The sequence below is a fragment of the Trichomycterus rosablanca genome, chromosome 25 (assembly GCF_030014385.1).
Source record: "Trichomycterus rosablanca isolate fTriRos1 chromosome 25, fTriRos1.hap1, whole genome shotgun sequence".
Classification (NCBI taxonomy): domain Eukaryota; kingdom Metazoa; phylum Chordata; class Actinopteri; order Siluriformes; family Trichomycteridae; genus Trichomycterus; species Trichomycterus rosablanca.
Window position 1 is genome coordinate 9783216 of NC_086012.1, and position 15522 is coordinate 9798737.

The following is a 15522-nucleotide window of genomic DNA, read 5'->3' on the forward strand; positions in this document are numbered from 1 at the left end:
TGTTCAATTGTTCAGACATTCAGAAAGATGTCAGCACGTTAGCCTAATTTATTTTAACAAATGGAGACAAATAGCCTAAATCACTATCAATTTTACACCATCATAGTATAGGCTAAATTGTTTAAAAAAAAAACAACCTGCTGGTGAACCGAGTAGGCATGGAGAGGCCAGCACTACAGAGACAGGTAGAGAGGATAAAAATTAACTAAAAAAACTATTTTATGTAACAAGTTGCACACAGGACAGATGTGATGGATAGATTCTAAATGATACCCAGATATTCAGAATGCTGAAAATGCATTAAAATCAGCCCAAATGAAATAGGTAAACAGGAACTCTTGGAGGCCTTCATGTTAATGTACACAGAGAAGGAAATTCTCATGTCTATAGACAATGACACCATTATTAATAAAGTTGCAGAAACCAGTGCACTGCTTAGGAGGCTAAATATGTGTGTAGTGAAACTACTTAAGAGTTTAGTGTAAATCTAACAATAGAGCACCTCTCTGTTGGGTTGACAAATGCAATTTTAATTTCAAATGATTTTTATTTCAACTTATTGCTCCTGTACAAATGTAAATACGTTTTCATCTTTATCAAATTTTTTTACCTTTTAAATCTTTATCTGATTTAAATTTGAATTAAACATGTTTAAGTGAAGTGTTTTCTGTTAACTTACCAACATATTAGTGATGGGTCGGTCGCAAACGATCCGGCTCTAAGAGCCGGCTCTTTAAAGTGAACGACGGGATCCGGCTCCTGTTTGGGAGCCGATTCGGTTTTTTTCGGGGGTAAGGTTTTCTGTCAAAACCGCAAGTGATTGGTCAAGATACGTGGTGGCGTTTGTGTTTTTACACTGAAAAGAGAATCAGAGAGAATCTTTTCCAAAACAGGGCAAATCATAACAGAAAGGAGAAACAGGATCAACCTCTCAAAGATGAGCTCCTTGGTTTTTCTGAATGCTAATCTTCACTAAACACTTACAAATACTGTCACCTGGATGCAGATTTTTCTTTTTGTTTCTCATTTATATTTTGTTGAGTGATGCTTCGTTAATGTTGTTTCACTCTAGATGCTTGTTTATTTTGTTTTGTTTATTAGGATTTTAACGTCACGTTTTACACTTTGGTTACATTCATGACAGGAACATTCACCTCACTTGCATGTCTTTGGACTGTGGGAGGAAACCGGAGCGCCCGGAGGAAACCCACGTGGACATGGGAAAGACATGCAAACTCCACACAGAAAGGACCCGGGCTCTTCACCTGGGGATTGAACCCAGGACCTTCTTGTTGTGAGGCGACAGTGCTACCCACTTAGCCACCGTGCCGCCCCACTCTAGATGCAAATTTGCAAATAATATAAACAATCAGATCTTTTTGTCCAATTGAGATGGGTCTTTGTTTTTGTATTTTAAAATGTATTGATGGAGCACTCTGTTCCATGTTGAGTATATAGATAAAGCAATTTAAATAATAAACATTTGATACAATGTTTTTTTTACATTAGTAATTCATTTTACATGTAATTTGGTAATTAATTAATTTAAGCAACAAAAAAATCTAAGGAGCCACTTGGGAGCCGAAAGAGCCGGCTCTTTTTAGTGAGCCGAGCAAAAAGAACCGGCTCTCTAAAAGGAGCCGAAATTCCCATCACTACAACATATACCTGAACTAAAACCCAATAAAAAGGCATTGTAAGAGCTAGCTGTTGTTTCATTTATTCAAATTCCTCCTCCATGGAAAAAGTGGGCCGGGTTTGGGCATGAAACTCCTGGGCTGAAAAAGTGGCCCACTCCGGCCCTGGTTCTGAATCAATGTGCTGCACCAAAAAATTCATCAATTTGATTCTGTTTAGATAGCAAAAGATAAAAGGAATAGATGGTAGTAGAGCTAGCATTATAAATATAAAATCAATATGACAGCAGAGACTAAGGTTAGGGAAAAACAGACATATTAAAACACTTTCAAATACTATATGTTAAAGAAAATGCTAAATTCCTAAATGTGGCCCTTGGCCTGCTCAATAGGGGTATTTGGTCTGTTGGTCCTGGATTCTGTAAAGCTGCTTTGAGACAATGTCTACTGTAAAAAGCGCTATCAATTAATTTCCTTGGCTTCGTCCCGTTAGGGGTCACCGGCGGATCATGATCCGCATTATTGATTTGACGCAACTTTTACGCCAGATGCCCTTGCTGACACAACCCACCCTATTTTATCCGCGCTTGGGACTGGCACTACAATGCACTGGTTTATGCATCCTAGTGGCTAGGTACCTATAGGACAATTCAGTGTCTCCAATTAGCCTGGCTGCATGTTTTTGGACTGTGGGAGGAAACTGGAGCACCCGGAGGAAACCCACGCAGACACTGGGAGAACATGCAAACTTTGTACACAGAGGACCTGGATTGCCCCACCTGGGGATCGAACCCAGGGCCTTCTTGCTGTGAGGCGAAAGTGCTACCCACTTAGTCACCGTGTCGCCCTACTGTAAAAAGCGCTATATGAAAAAAAAAATGACACACTATATCTTAAAGAGAATTAACAGACTATGCTAAATTCCATAATGTCACACTTAAGCTCAGTGCTGACGGTAATAGTAGAGGTACTGTTCTTTACTGAAATACATTATTTAATATTCTTAGGTATTGTCATGGGATGATAAACACCTCGCATTGTTTAAGTTTAATCTTAGAGTGTTGAACCCAAAAGCAGGATACATAAACATAGCAGAACATTATTGCAGCTGAAAAACCATTAAATCAAATGGGAAAAGTATTAAGTAAATGAATAAACCTAATACACAAAATTAAACCAAACAAAAAATTCTACCCTAAGCTGAACTAAGAATAGAAAAGACAGGTGGCCACGTTACTGGAGCAGAAACAGGAAACAGGAAACCCTTACTGAAACTGCGCCAGCTACTCGATCCACAAGCAAGTTACAACCCAAACACTAACCAGACATGGGAAACCAGCAAAGCAACCACTGGACATAACTGGGTTCTTGTAAGGGTGTTCCTGTGATAGTTTTACACAGAATAGAGAAACATTAGCACAGTTCTGGGTACCCAGAAACAGATCCAGCAGGAGGAGATTGGCAGGTAGTCAGCCTACTAATGAGATAGACAAACAGACCAACAAACAGACTTCCGTGAAGCACCTTGTCGGAGCCCAGCATTCAAAGATAAAACTTTTGAATCCATTTCTTTGGGAGGAGGAATGCCCATAATGGCTCGTGTGGGGTTAAGGCACAGGTTGACAGACAGCTTTCGAGTGAATCCTTTTAAGTGTTACCCACTGCACATGGAGGGGTACTGTAACATGGGCAACAATTAAACAGGCAAATAGCCACAACAACATATTTGACATTTTGACATGGAAGTTAAAATTTTTTTGACGTTTACACTAAGGATTCTTGAAAATGTATGGCATGTACTGGTGGAAAATACAGCAGTCACAGTTCTGTAGAGTTACAGTTCTGTTTTCTGTTTCTTGTAGATGCAATTACAAGAAAAACACAGGTAAAGAGTTTGCAGAATATAAATGTTACAGCATTCCACAATAAGCAAGTAAATTGGTGACAGTTCAGGGAATCATGATTGATTATAAAGAAGGATTTACCAAAGAATTAGTCTTTACAAGCAATTATGGGCCACGGCTCACCACAACAAGAATTATCAGTTCAAAAAGAACATCAATGCAAGATTGCAATCTTAAATGTCTTTCAACATCTACTGTTCATAATATAGTGAAAAGATTCAGGGAATCTGGAGAGATCTCATACCACTCTGCTTAGTGCTCAGCTTCTGTTTTTATTCATCAATAGTAATTGTTATTTGGCTTGGCTTGTAATTTAAATAAAGTGAAACTTCGCAAATGTTCAGGCTGCCTCCTGTTGCTGGGAATTGCCAGCTTTAATTAAAAAAAACAAAGGCATCGTCAGGTTTGTCGCATTGCATTGCTGCTGGTGTGAACGCAGGATGTACTGCTATATTTTGACATGCAGCCTTAAAGAGAAAGTCGTAAATCATCTTTGTACAGAAATGCCTCAAAGTTCTCTGGGCCTGAACTGATCACAGATAAGTGTGTAACAAAGGTGTCAGATGAAAGAGTGAAAATGTGAGCTATGGTCAGATTAGACCACAGTTAGCTTGCTTTCAGGAAAGACAATGTCGAGTTCTCTGGGCCAAACATGAAAGGGACCATCCAGACTGTTATTAGTAAAAGGTGCAATAGTGAACATCTGTCATGGTGCATAAATGAATTGCTTATGTGTGAAGGTTCCATTGACGCAGAGCTGAAATTGGGATTTCAGAGAGACACATGCTGCTATCAAGGCAACATCTTTTCCTGGTGAGTCTATGGGTATTTCAGCCAGACGATGCCAGGCCTCATTCTGTATGTGCACATTTCGTATCGTACACACAGATACGGTACATCGTATCATACACACAGAATGTCGGTGCTTGACTGGCCTGCCTGCAGTCCAAACCTGCCTTGTTTTGAAAATGCATATTGGAGCATGATGAGGTGAATAAGATTGATGATGACCATGGACTGTTGAGCAGCTGAAGTCTTGTATCAAGCATAAATTGAAAAAAATATAGTGTTCTTATTCCCCACACTGTTAAGAAAGTTAACAGTGGTTAGGTTCAAATGCTATTTATTTATACTTAAGAACAATATAAAAAATTAGAATTAATACATTTTTTACTTTATTGATATTCCGTCCAGAAAATGACCCACTAATGAGCAAACATGAATGAATGAATAAATGAATGAATGCTCAGCAGTGAAGCATGAAGCGTACCTGAGGGAAGCAGATTCAGAAGTATCCAGACAAAAAGAGCTGGTAGTAGGACCTTTGTCATGACTGTTCAGCAGTTCCACTGGCACTAGAAACTGTCCTCTGGCCCACCACCATCTATATGTGTGTAAAAAATAAAAGAGAAGAGAGTAGTTGTGGGAATAGGTGTGGTTTTTGTCTTGGTGTTATTTTAAGAATACTTACTACCATATATCCTCTCCATTGACGATTCCTACATTGTCAGCTGTCTCTCTCTCTGTCTCTCTCTCTCTCTCTCCCAGTGTGTTTCAGTGCAGTGGGAGAGCATGTCAGGGCAGAGTAATGGACAACAATGTGAACTGTTGGCCATACTACAGGGGGGTGCAGTTTAACCAAGACTGTTAATAGTCGTAATATGTTGTTTATATTTCGCATTTACTATTATCCTAAGCAAATGTAACTAAAGGTTAAGGGCCTTTGATAAATTTGGGCTGATTGATTAATTAATTGATTGATTGACTAATTTGACTGTTTTTTGTCCTCCCAATCTAGTCATATCCAATTGCCAAATGTGGATGTTTGCCTCTACTGCTGCAGACATCCACTCCTGACTTAGGAGGGCATTGACTAACTCATGCTCTCTCCAACAAGGACTGCTTATTTTCACCAGTACAAGGCCGGTTCATATGGGGATCCGTACTGTGCACAGCGAGTCACGCACTGATCCCTATTATACCCCGCATAAGACCATGATCAGCCAGCAGAGGTTGTAATTGTAGCAGGTATGAGGAATCCTTATGACTGTATGGGTTTGACAAAAAGGGGACATTACCACACCCCACCACACACACACACACACACACACACACTTAAATATATACACACATATACACAAACATAGACATATAAATATACACACACATATATACAAACACACTCAAACATACACATACTGTATATATACACACATACACACAAATACACACATACACACACTTAAATACACTGACCAGGCATAACATGACCACCACTGACAGGTGAAGAGAATAACACTGATTATCTCTTCATCATGGCACCTGTTAGTAGGTGAGATATATTAGGCAGCAAGTGAACATTTTATCCTTAAAGTTGATGTGTTAGAAGCAGGACAAATGGGTGAGCGTGAGGATTTGAGCGAGTTTCACAAGGGCCAAATTGTGATGGCTAGACGACTGGGTCAGAGCATCTCCAAACCTGCAGCTCTTTTGGGGTGTTCCTGATCTGCAGTGGTCAGTATCTATCAAAAGTTTTCCAAGGAAGGAACAGCGTTAAACCGCCGACAGGGTCATGGGCGGCCAAGGCTCATTGATGCACGTAGGGAGTGAAGGCTGGCCCGTGTGGTGAAATCCAACAGACGAGCTACTGTAGCTCAAATTGCTGAATAAGTTAATGCTGGTTCTGATAGAACGGTGTCAGAATACACAGCAAAAGAGGGACCAAAACCATTTTTTAGGAATGTCATAATAAAATCAATATGACAGCAGAGACTAAGGTTAGGGAAAAACAGACATATTGAAACACTTTCAAATACTATATGTTAAAGAAAATGCTAAATTCCTAAATGTGGCCCTTGGCTTGCTCAATAGGGGTATTTGGTCTGTTGGTCCTGGATTCTGTAAAGTTGCTTTGAGACAATGTCTACTGTAAAAAGCGCTATCAATTAATTTCCTTGGCTTCGTCCCGTTAGGGGTCACCGGTCATAATGTTATGCCTAATCAATGTATATACACTCTTAAATACATACACACACCCACACACAAACAAACACATACACATATACACACACATACATACACACACATACCTAGGACCAGCCAGTCATTGTCCATAGTCACTGTCCCGACCAGCTGTTAGCAGAGCTAAGATTCAAACCCGCAAGCTCAGGATGTCAGCACAACGGAAAAATTTACACTGTAATAGGTTATATTAAAATTGTAGCCTCTAGTACACGCTAGTATAAAAATCTGACCCCAATGTAGCTATGTACTACACTTACTATATTATTAGAAATATGGGTTGGGTTGTTGATTCATTATTTTGCTTCCTAACTGCTTAAAGTGGAATGCAGAGAATAGTTTTGTTCTCCGTACATGTTAAAGCTCTTTGAAAGATATCACCAGGGCTTTCACACAAGAGGCCATGTTTGTCTGTGGTAGCAAAGATGCCACCCCTCAAACAGGGGAAAATCAAAAAAGTCTCCTACATTATTTCAGGGTGGGATGGGGGAGGTTTGGGTAGTGTCGCTACCTCACAGCAAAAAGGGCCTGGGTGTGATTCCTGGGCTGGCTGTTGTCTTAGTGGAGTGCATGTTCTCTGGTTTCCTCCAAAGACATGCAGTCAGTCCAATCAAGCTACTAAAAAGTGTGAGTGTGTGTGAATGTGTATATGTGTCTGCCCTGTCATGGACTGGTGACCTGTCTACGATGTTTCCTGCTTTCTGCCCAGTAAATCAGACCCATTGTAGCCCTGACCAGGACAATGCGGTGGTAAAACTGTGGTTGGGGATGTTTTTAAGACAGCTCTTGGCCTGTGCCTGCATAATGAGGGTAAGACTGACGTATGTGGGTGCTTTTTATGTTTAACGGCACCCGTTGTGTCAACCCTGTTTATGACAAGCAAAAATCTGCAGTATTTTTTAGGTGTCCAGCTCTCTCCCTCTCTCTTAGTGAAACAGTGTGGTTGGGTTACGCCGAGTACGTCTGCATTGCCCACAGAAGATGCCATGAAAGTAGAGGGTGTGGAGAGATGAATGTAGGCAGCTGTGTCCTGTACATTCCTTGTTCCTGTTGTTAGACTCATTTACATCTCGCAAATTCCATCTCCTATTGGCAGTTGTCTTTAGAAGATTTCTCCAGTATATTCTAACAGTGCCATTTGCCATTTTATCTGAATAGTTTTAATTAATTTTTTATTTAACTGTTGTAACACATGCAGAATGAGGCCTGGCATTGTCTTGCTGAAATAACATTGGACTTCCCAGGAAAATACATTATACTGATCAGCCATAACATTAAAACCACCTCCTTGTTTCTACACTCACTGTCTATTTTATCAGCTCCACTTACCATATAGAAGCACTTTGTAGTTCTACAATTACTGACTGTAGTCCATCTGTTTCTCTACATACCTTTTTCAGCCTGCTTTCACCCTGTTTTTCAATGGTCAGGACCCCCACAGGACCACCACAGAGCAGATATTATTTAGGTGGTGGATCATTCTCAGCACTGCAGTGACACTGATATGGTGGTGGTGTGTTAGTGTGTGTTGTGCTGGTATGAGTGGATCAGACACAGCAGTGCTGCTGGAGTTTTTAAATACAGTGTCCACTCACTGTCCACTCTATTAGACACTCCTACCTAGTTGGTCCACCTTGAAGATGTAAAGTCAGAGATGATCGCTCATCTATTGCTTCTGTTTGAGTTGGTCATCTTCTAGACCTTCATAAGTGGTCACAGGACGCTGTGTATATTTTTGGTTGGTGGACTATTCTCTATTCTAAGACACTATTCTATTGTGTCTAATCCACTCATACCAACACAACACACACTAACACAGCAGTGCTGAGAATGATCCACCACCTAAATAATATCTGCTCTGTAGTGATTCTGGGAGAGTCCTGACCATTGAAGAACAGCATGAAAGGGGGCTAACAAAGCATGCAGAGAGACAGACTGACTACAGTCAGTAATTGTAGAACTACAAAGTGCTTCTATATGGTAAGTGGAGCTGATAAAATGGACAGTGAGTGTAGAAACAAGGAGGTGGTTTTAATGTTATAGCTGATCGGTGTATGTCTCTTTAAAATGCCAATATACACCTCTGCTTTAATATTACCTTGACACATGTGCATGTCACTCATGCCATAGGCAGTGATGCACCCTCATACTAAAACAGCTGTTGGGTTTCACACTTTGTACTGATTATACTTTGGATTGTAATTTTTCTGGACAACAGCACAGATTTTCACTGCCTTTTGGGCTAGGGGCCATAGAATTTGTGGTCATTTCTGCATGTCATTTATGTATGGCTTTATCTTAGCATAATACACTCACTCACTTTCTTTACCGCTTTTCCAATCAGGGTTGTGGGGGATGCTGGAGCCTATTCCAGCTTTTCAATGGGCACAAGGCACACAGTAACACTCTGAATGGGGCACCAGTCCATCGCAGGGCAGACACACATACACACACACACATACACCCATTCAGCCTATAGGGCAATTTAGAGTCTCCAATTAACCTGACTGCATGTTTTTGGACTGTAGGAGAAAACCGGAGCTCCGGATGAAGCCCACACGGACACAGGGAGAACATGCAAACTCAGCACAGAAAGGAACTGGACCGCTCCACCTGGGGATCAAACCCAGGACCTTCTTGCTGTGAGGTGACAGTGCTACCCACTTAGTCACCGTGCCCCCCTTTGCATAATACAGTTTCAGTCAATGCAGTTGATACAGTTGATGCAGCAGCGGACTGTGTTAAGTAGCAATGCTTTTTCAAAGTACTCCAGAATTTCATTATACTTATTACAGTAACCTGACAGTTTCTCATGCAATACAGCATGAAGGCTTAAGATCATTTAACAATTGTTTATATTAAAAAATACAATCAAGTTGGTCAGCCAAACTGATAAAAGTCATTTATTTGTACTTGTCAGTTACGTACAGGTTCAAGCAAATTAGGAATGTCCCAAATTATCCAGAAATGCATTTTGTATGACGAATACAGCTGGTTACTTGCTCCTATAAATAAGGATTGTTTGAGTGCACTGTACTTTTGGTCAGAATGAAAACTTAACTGTCATGAGGAAGTCCAAGACCCACCAAAAGGTCTGTCATGAACTAGCAGCTGCTAAAACACAGGTGTTATTGTTCACAGTGAAGTTAGCTTTACTTTGCAGTGAGCTTAGAGCCCTCCATGGAAGACGCCCCTGTTTTAAAATCAGCATCTTAATCAGCAAGACTGAACGTCAGTGAAAGTGTTCACAGTCAGGTGAGGTGGATATAAGTTTGGTGGCTGAAGATTTGCTTTAAAACTGGCTGAAATCTTGACTTGGTTTCTGGCTGGTCACATGGACAAAGAAAAATCAGAGGTGAGGCTTCTTTCTTGCATTACGTTCCCCAAGACAATAGCAATGTCAAGCTTGGTTGAGTGTTAAAAGATTCAACCAGGTTCTAGCAGCTTTTATTCATAAAAGATTCATAAAAGCCTTCTTCCATGGCCATTGAATGCAATGTCCTTTCTGTCAGCTCATCATCTTAAACTTAATCCCAGCAAAACAGAGCTGTTACTTATTCCTGGAGATCAATTTCATGACAGGATTCATGACAGTAGACAGTAGTCAAATTGTTAGATCCATAGTATATGGCAATATTGTACAACAATTTTTGAGTACCTATAAAAAATCACTAAGTTTTTACAGTGTTGTATGTAAAAAGTAAATACAACAATAGAAATGTAAAAAGATAGCCTTTATTCAGATACATTGTATTTTTATTTAAGCATTTATTTTATTTTTTACAAAAATACAAACTATATTCTCTTTACAAATAAATAGGATTTTAATGATATAAACACAGGTTTATTCTAATAGATTTCTCACTTTGTATTATAGAAAAAAAATAGATAATTAGTAAAACCAAAATTCAAGATAAAAATAGCTCTACTTTCAGTATAACTCAGTTAAAGTTTCTGTAAAATCATTTAAAAACTTTAAATTACTTTTAAATTACTTTTATTCTACGCTCAAGGTCTAAAAAATTGGAATTTGTTTAGATTTACAAAATGCAAAGTTGATCAGTGAAATGTTGGAATTTTCTTTGTACTTTTCACTAGCACACCAGAGTTGGGGTTTCGAATACATCGTATCGAATCTCAGCTCTGCCTTCCGACTGGGCTCGGCGGCATGAACAACGATTGGCTGTTATTCATAGGGTTAGGGGTAAAAAGTCGGATCGCAGGTCCTCATAACTGGTGCAAATGCGGCCCCTGCTGGCTGACTGATGGCACCTGCACAGGGCTGAGGAATAATGCTGATGGGGGTGTGGCCCTCCGTTCACAGTGCCCGTCGGTGTATGAACTCGACTCGAAAAATTGGGGGAAAAAGTGGGAAAAATAGAAAATTAAAAAAATAAATAAATAAAGGTTTAAAAGAACCACAGATTCTTTTTTTATTGCTTTCCCGTCCCAACATTTCCAGAATGGGGTTCAAATCTCGGGTTTACACAGTTTACACCTTAAGAGGACTGGAATTTTTACATTTACATTTTTAGCATTTAGCAGACGCCTTCATCCAAAGCGACTTACATTACAGTTACAGTATACAGTCTGAGCAATTGAGGGTTAAGGGCCTGGCCCAACAGTGATAACCTAGCAGTGGTGGGGCTTGAACCAGTGACCCTCTGGTCACTGGCCTAGTACCTTAACCACTAGGCTACAGCTGGCTACAGTGGAATTGCGACCAACACCCAGCAAATACATTAATCCACAAAGCAGGTTTAAGTTTTAAGTGCATCAAGCGCTAGGGCAATTATTCGTGGCATGCTACGGTAGAACGCTTCATTCTCCAAGCCTACAAGGCAGTAAAAGGTCAACGGCCGACCGCTCACAGTGGCTTTGACCCGTGCGTTATACAGACCATGTTCATTTTTCGTATTGAGGTCAAGCATCACCTAAAATGACAAATAACAGTAGGGTTAGAGGAATGTTTTAAAGCACAACAGTATACACATTATGAGACATAACACTCAGAAGCATAAGGAAACAATAAAGAAGTAAGGTAAAGTGCAGGTTTTATTGTATTTTTTATTGATTTTTAACCATTTTCAATTGTATTTCAGTGTTTTTATATTATACTTGTGTTATTTTCAGTGTGTAAGTGTCAAAAACAACCACATTATTTTACATTAGCCTAAAATATATGCAGTTCCACGAGACCATGGAACGCATTAACAGGTTTCCCATACATCTTTATGGGAAAAAATATCTTGAAACTCAATGCTTTTTAAACTCAACGCCACTCCCAGAACCAGTCGATATTGAGTTTCAAGGTACCACTGTACTTCATTTTATATCCTGTACTGAATCTCATTTAAAAATGTTATGGTGCATTTTTATTGGGTAGTTTAAGTAAAATACAGTATAAGATACACCGATCAGCTATAACTTTAAAACCACCTCCTTGTTTCTACACTCACTGTCCATTTTATCAGCTCCACTTACCATATAGAAGCACTACAATTACTGACTGTAGTCTATCTGTTTCTCTGTAAACCTTTTTAGCCAGTATCACCCTGTTCTTCAATGGTCAGGACCCCACAGGATCACCACAGAGAAGGTATTATTTGGGTGTTGGATCATTCTCAGCACTGCAGTGACACTTGCATGGTGGTGGTGTGTTAGTGTGTGTTGTGCTGGTATGAGTGAATCAGACACAGCAGCGCTGATGGAGTTTTTAAATACCGTGTCCACTCACTGTCCACTCTATTATTTTTTGCTGGTGGCATTAAAAAGTTGGTAAGTCGCTGGGAAAAATGCATTGGCAAGTGATTATGTAGAAAAGCGATGTCATTTGTTTTTTAAATTCTTAATAAAAAGAGTTTAAAAAGTGCGAAAACTTTTTGAAGAACCCTCGTATTTGAGTGATTATGAAAAGGCATTTTACAATATAGCCAAACGTGTGGAACCCCTGACCACCTACGCTTATTGTAAATCCTGTTCTTAAACAAGTGTCATTAATATGAAGCCCACCCAATCCCATTCACTTCCTCTGACGGTAGCAACCATGATTAACAGCATGTGCTTTATTTTATATGAGTGATTTTATAGACTTTTTAGTAATGGGTCTAGCTAAAACGCTTGAACCATTAGAAGTAAGTTCCACATAGTTTTAGCTATATATTGTATTTGTGATTTGTAAATACTCAAAAATGTACAACCCCAGATTAGAAAAAGTTGGGACAGTAGGGAAAATGCAAATAAAATTAAAATGCAGTGTTCCTTACATTTACTTTGACTATTATTTATTGCAGACAGGATGAACCTGAGATATTTCATGTTTTTCCTGCTCAACTTCATTTCATTTATTAATACACCTCCATTCCTGAATTTCAGGCCTGCAACACATTCCAAAAAAAGTTGGGACGGGGGCAATTTAGGGCTAGTAATGAGGTGATGTCAACAGGTGAAGCCTTATGTTAACCATGTCCAGAAGTGCCGTTGACTTCTCTGGGCTCAGAGGCATCTAGGATGGACCATCACACAGTGGAAACGTGCATTGTTGTCAGATGAATCAACATTCCAGGTCTTTTTTGAAAAAAAAAAAGGATGCCGTGTGCTCCGGACCAAAGACAAAAAGGACCATCCAGACTGTTATCAGCAACAAGTCCAAAAGCCAGGATCTGTGATGGTATGGGGCTGTGTCAGTGCCCTTGGCAAAGGTCATTTACCCTTCTGTGATGGTAGCATTAATGCCGAAAAGTACATTGAGATCTTAGAGCAACATGTGCTGCCTTCAAGACATCATCTTTTCCAGGGACGTCCATGCATTTTCCAACAAGACGATGCAAAACCACATGCTGCACACATTACAAAGGCATGGCTGCGGAAGAAGCTGGTACAGGGACTGGACTGCAGGAAGAATGGGATAAAATAAAACCTGAAACACTAAATCACTTGGTATCCTCAGTGCCAAAATGTCTTTTAAGTGTGGTGAATAGGAATGGCAACGTTACAAATTGGTAAATGCTTTACTGTCCCAACTTTTTTTGGAATGTGTTGCAGACCTGAAATGCAGGAATGTGTTTTTTTATTATTTGCATTTTCCATGCTGTCCCAACTTTTTCTGATTTGGGGTTGTAAGTATTTCTGGGTAAAAGTAGCTAAAAGTAGACAAAAGGTGATTTCTCACTTATACTTCTTTGCTTACTCACAGTTCCTCACCTCTTGAAAGTTCATGTTGAGGTTGCCTGGTGTGATGTTCAGGATCCAGCTGTACACATCTGTAGTAATGATGACCTGCTTTGCTGACTCAGCAACCCCAGGACACACTGAAAATGTTAAAAAATATCTTTAGTTAAAATATCTGCTTCTACTGAAGCCTCAGTAAACAGATACAGTATACACCGATCAGGCATAACATTATGACCACCTTCCTAATATTGTGTTGGTCCCCCTTTTGCTGCCAAAACAGCCCTGACCCGTCAAGGCATGGACTCCACTATGCAACCCCATACGCAACAAACTGTGATGCACTGTGTATTCTGACACCTTTCCATCAGAACCAGCATTAACCTCTTCAGCAATTTGAGCTACAGTAGCTCGTCTGTTGGATCGGACCACACGGGCCAGCCTTCACTCCCCACGTGCATCAATGAGCCTTGGCCACCCATGACCCTGTTGTCGGTTTACCACTGTTCCTTCCATGGGCCACTTTTGATAGATACTGACCACTGTAGACCGGGAACACCCCACAAGAGCTGCAGTTTTAGAGATGCTCTGACCCAGTCGTCTAGCCATCACAATTTGGTCCTTGTCAAACTCACTCAAATCCTCACGCTTGCCCATTTTTCCTGCTTCTAATACACCAACTTTGAGGATAAAATGTTCACTTGCTGCCTAATATATATAATCAGTGTTATTCACTTCACCTGTCAGTGGTCATAATGTTTTGTCTAGTTTGATGTACAGTATATTTTAATATTTAGAGTTTTAGGGACTGTTTGCTCGTCTGAAACTAATAATGATACCTTTGTTGCCTGTGTTATGGATCTGCCTTTCAAGCAGCTGTCTCCGTTGTCTCTTTTTAGGAAGCTCTGTAAAAGAAAATTTTAATTTTAAATTTAGATTCTATTTTATCTTTCCCTTTTCTATGTAGTAGTACTAAGGCAAGGTAAATTACCATGTTTTCTCCTGTTGGAGGAGAGTTGAAGCAGTAGGGGCAGATTAGAAGGGGTGGAACTTGGCATTGTCCGTCCTTTCTGTTGTAAATCAGATGTCCATGAGTGCGTTCCATTCACAACAGAGCTTTCTTTGGTTTTAGACTCCTGAGCATTAATTGTTTCAGGACTGGGTAGTAGATCCTTAGTTCTATTTAAACCTTCTGTCTCATTCACTGTGGCTTCTTGACTTTCTGTTTTTCTCCCAGTGAGAGCCTGAAGCACTAGAAGCATCCAATTACTGACTGAGAGCATGCTGTCCCTTCTGTCCTGATCAACCACAGGTTCAGCTCTTACCCCCAAGGAGCCAGATTCTCTCTTTATTCCAAAAATGTGTTCTTCAAGATCTGAAAGTGCAGGAACACGTATTTGGGATCGTAGTCTGGATCGAAGGAAAGTGATAGTGGAGCGTAGATGTTGATCAAGCTGCTGAAGAGTTGACTTGTAATCCTAAAAGTGACATAAATTTTCTTAGACCTCACAACATTGAAATCCATGTTTTGTGACAGATATTACCTAATTGGAACCTAATTGGATTATTTTGACATAACACTGAGCCAATGTTGCCTGAATTACAACAGCATGGCAGTGTAATCAAGGAGTGTAGGTGCTAGGCTGACCTGTCTGCAGTCCAGACATGTCTCTCATGAAAAAAAATGAATACAAAAGTATTTAGACCACTTTCTTTTTTGTGCACTTGATTCTGTTGTGGATTCGATTTTGATTGGATATACAACCCCAAATCAGAAAAAGTTGGCACAG

At 40.0% G+C, this 15522-nt stretch overlaps 1 protein-coding gene across 1 annotated transcript in view; it reads right to left on the reverse strand.

The window, feature by feature from the left end:
* The window catches only part of chrng (cholinergic receptor, nicotinic, gamma), a 32385-nt gene extending 17595 nt beyond the window's left edge, over positions 1-14790 (reverse strand). The window contains exons 1-2 of the mRNA XM_062987247.1: positions 14724-14790; positions 14572-14637 (exon numbers count right to left, since the gene is read on the reverse strand). Of these exons, the coding sequence (XP_062843317.1) occupies positions 14572-14637; positions 14724-14790 (133 nt within the window). The remainder of the gene's footprint in view (positions 1-14571; positions 14638-14723) is intronic.
* Positions 14791-15522: the final 732 nt, after the last annotated feature.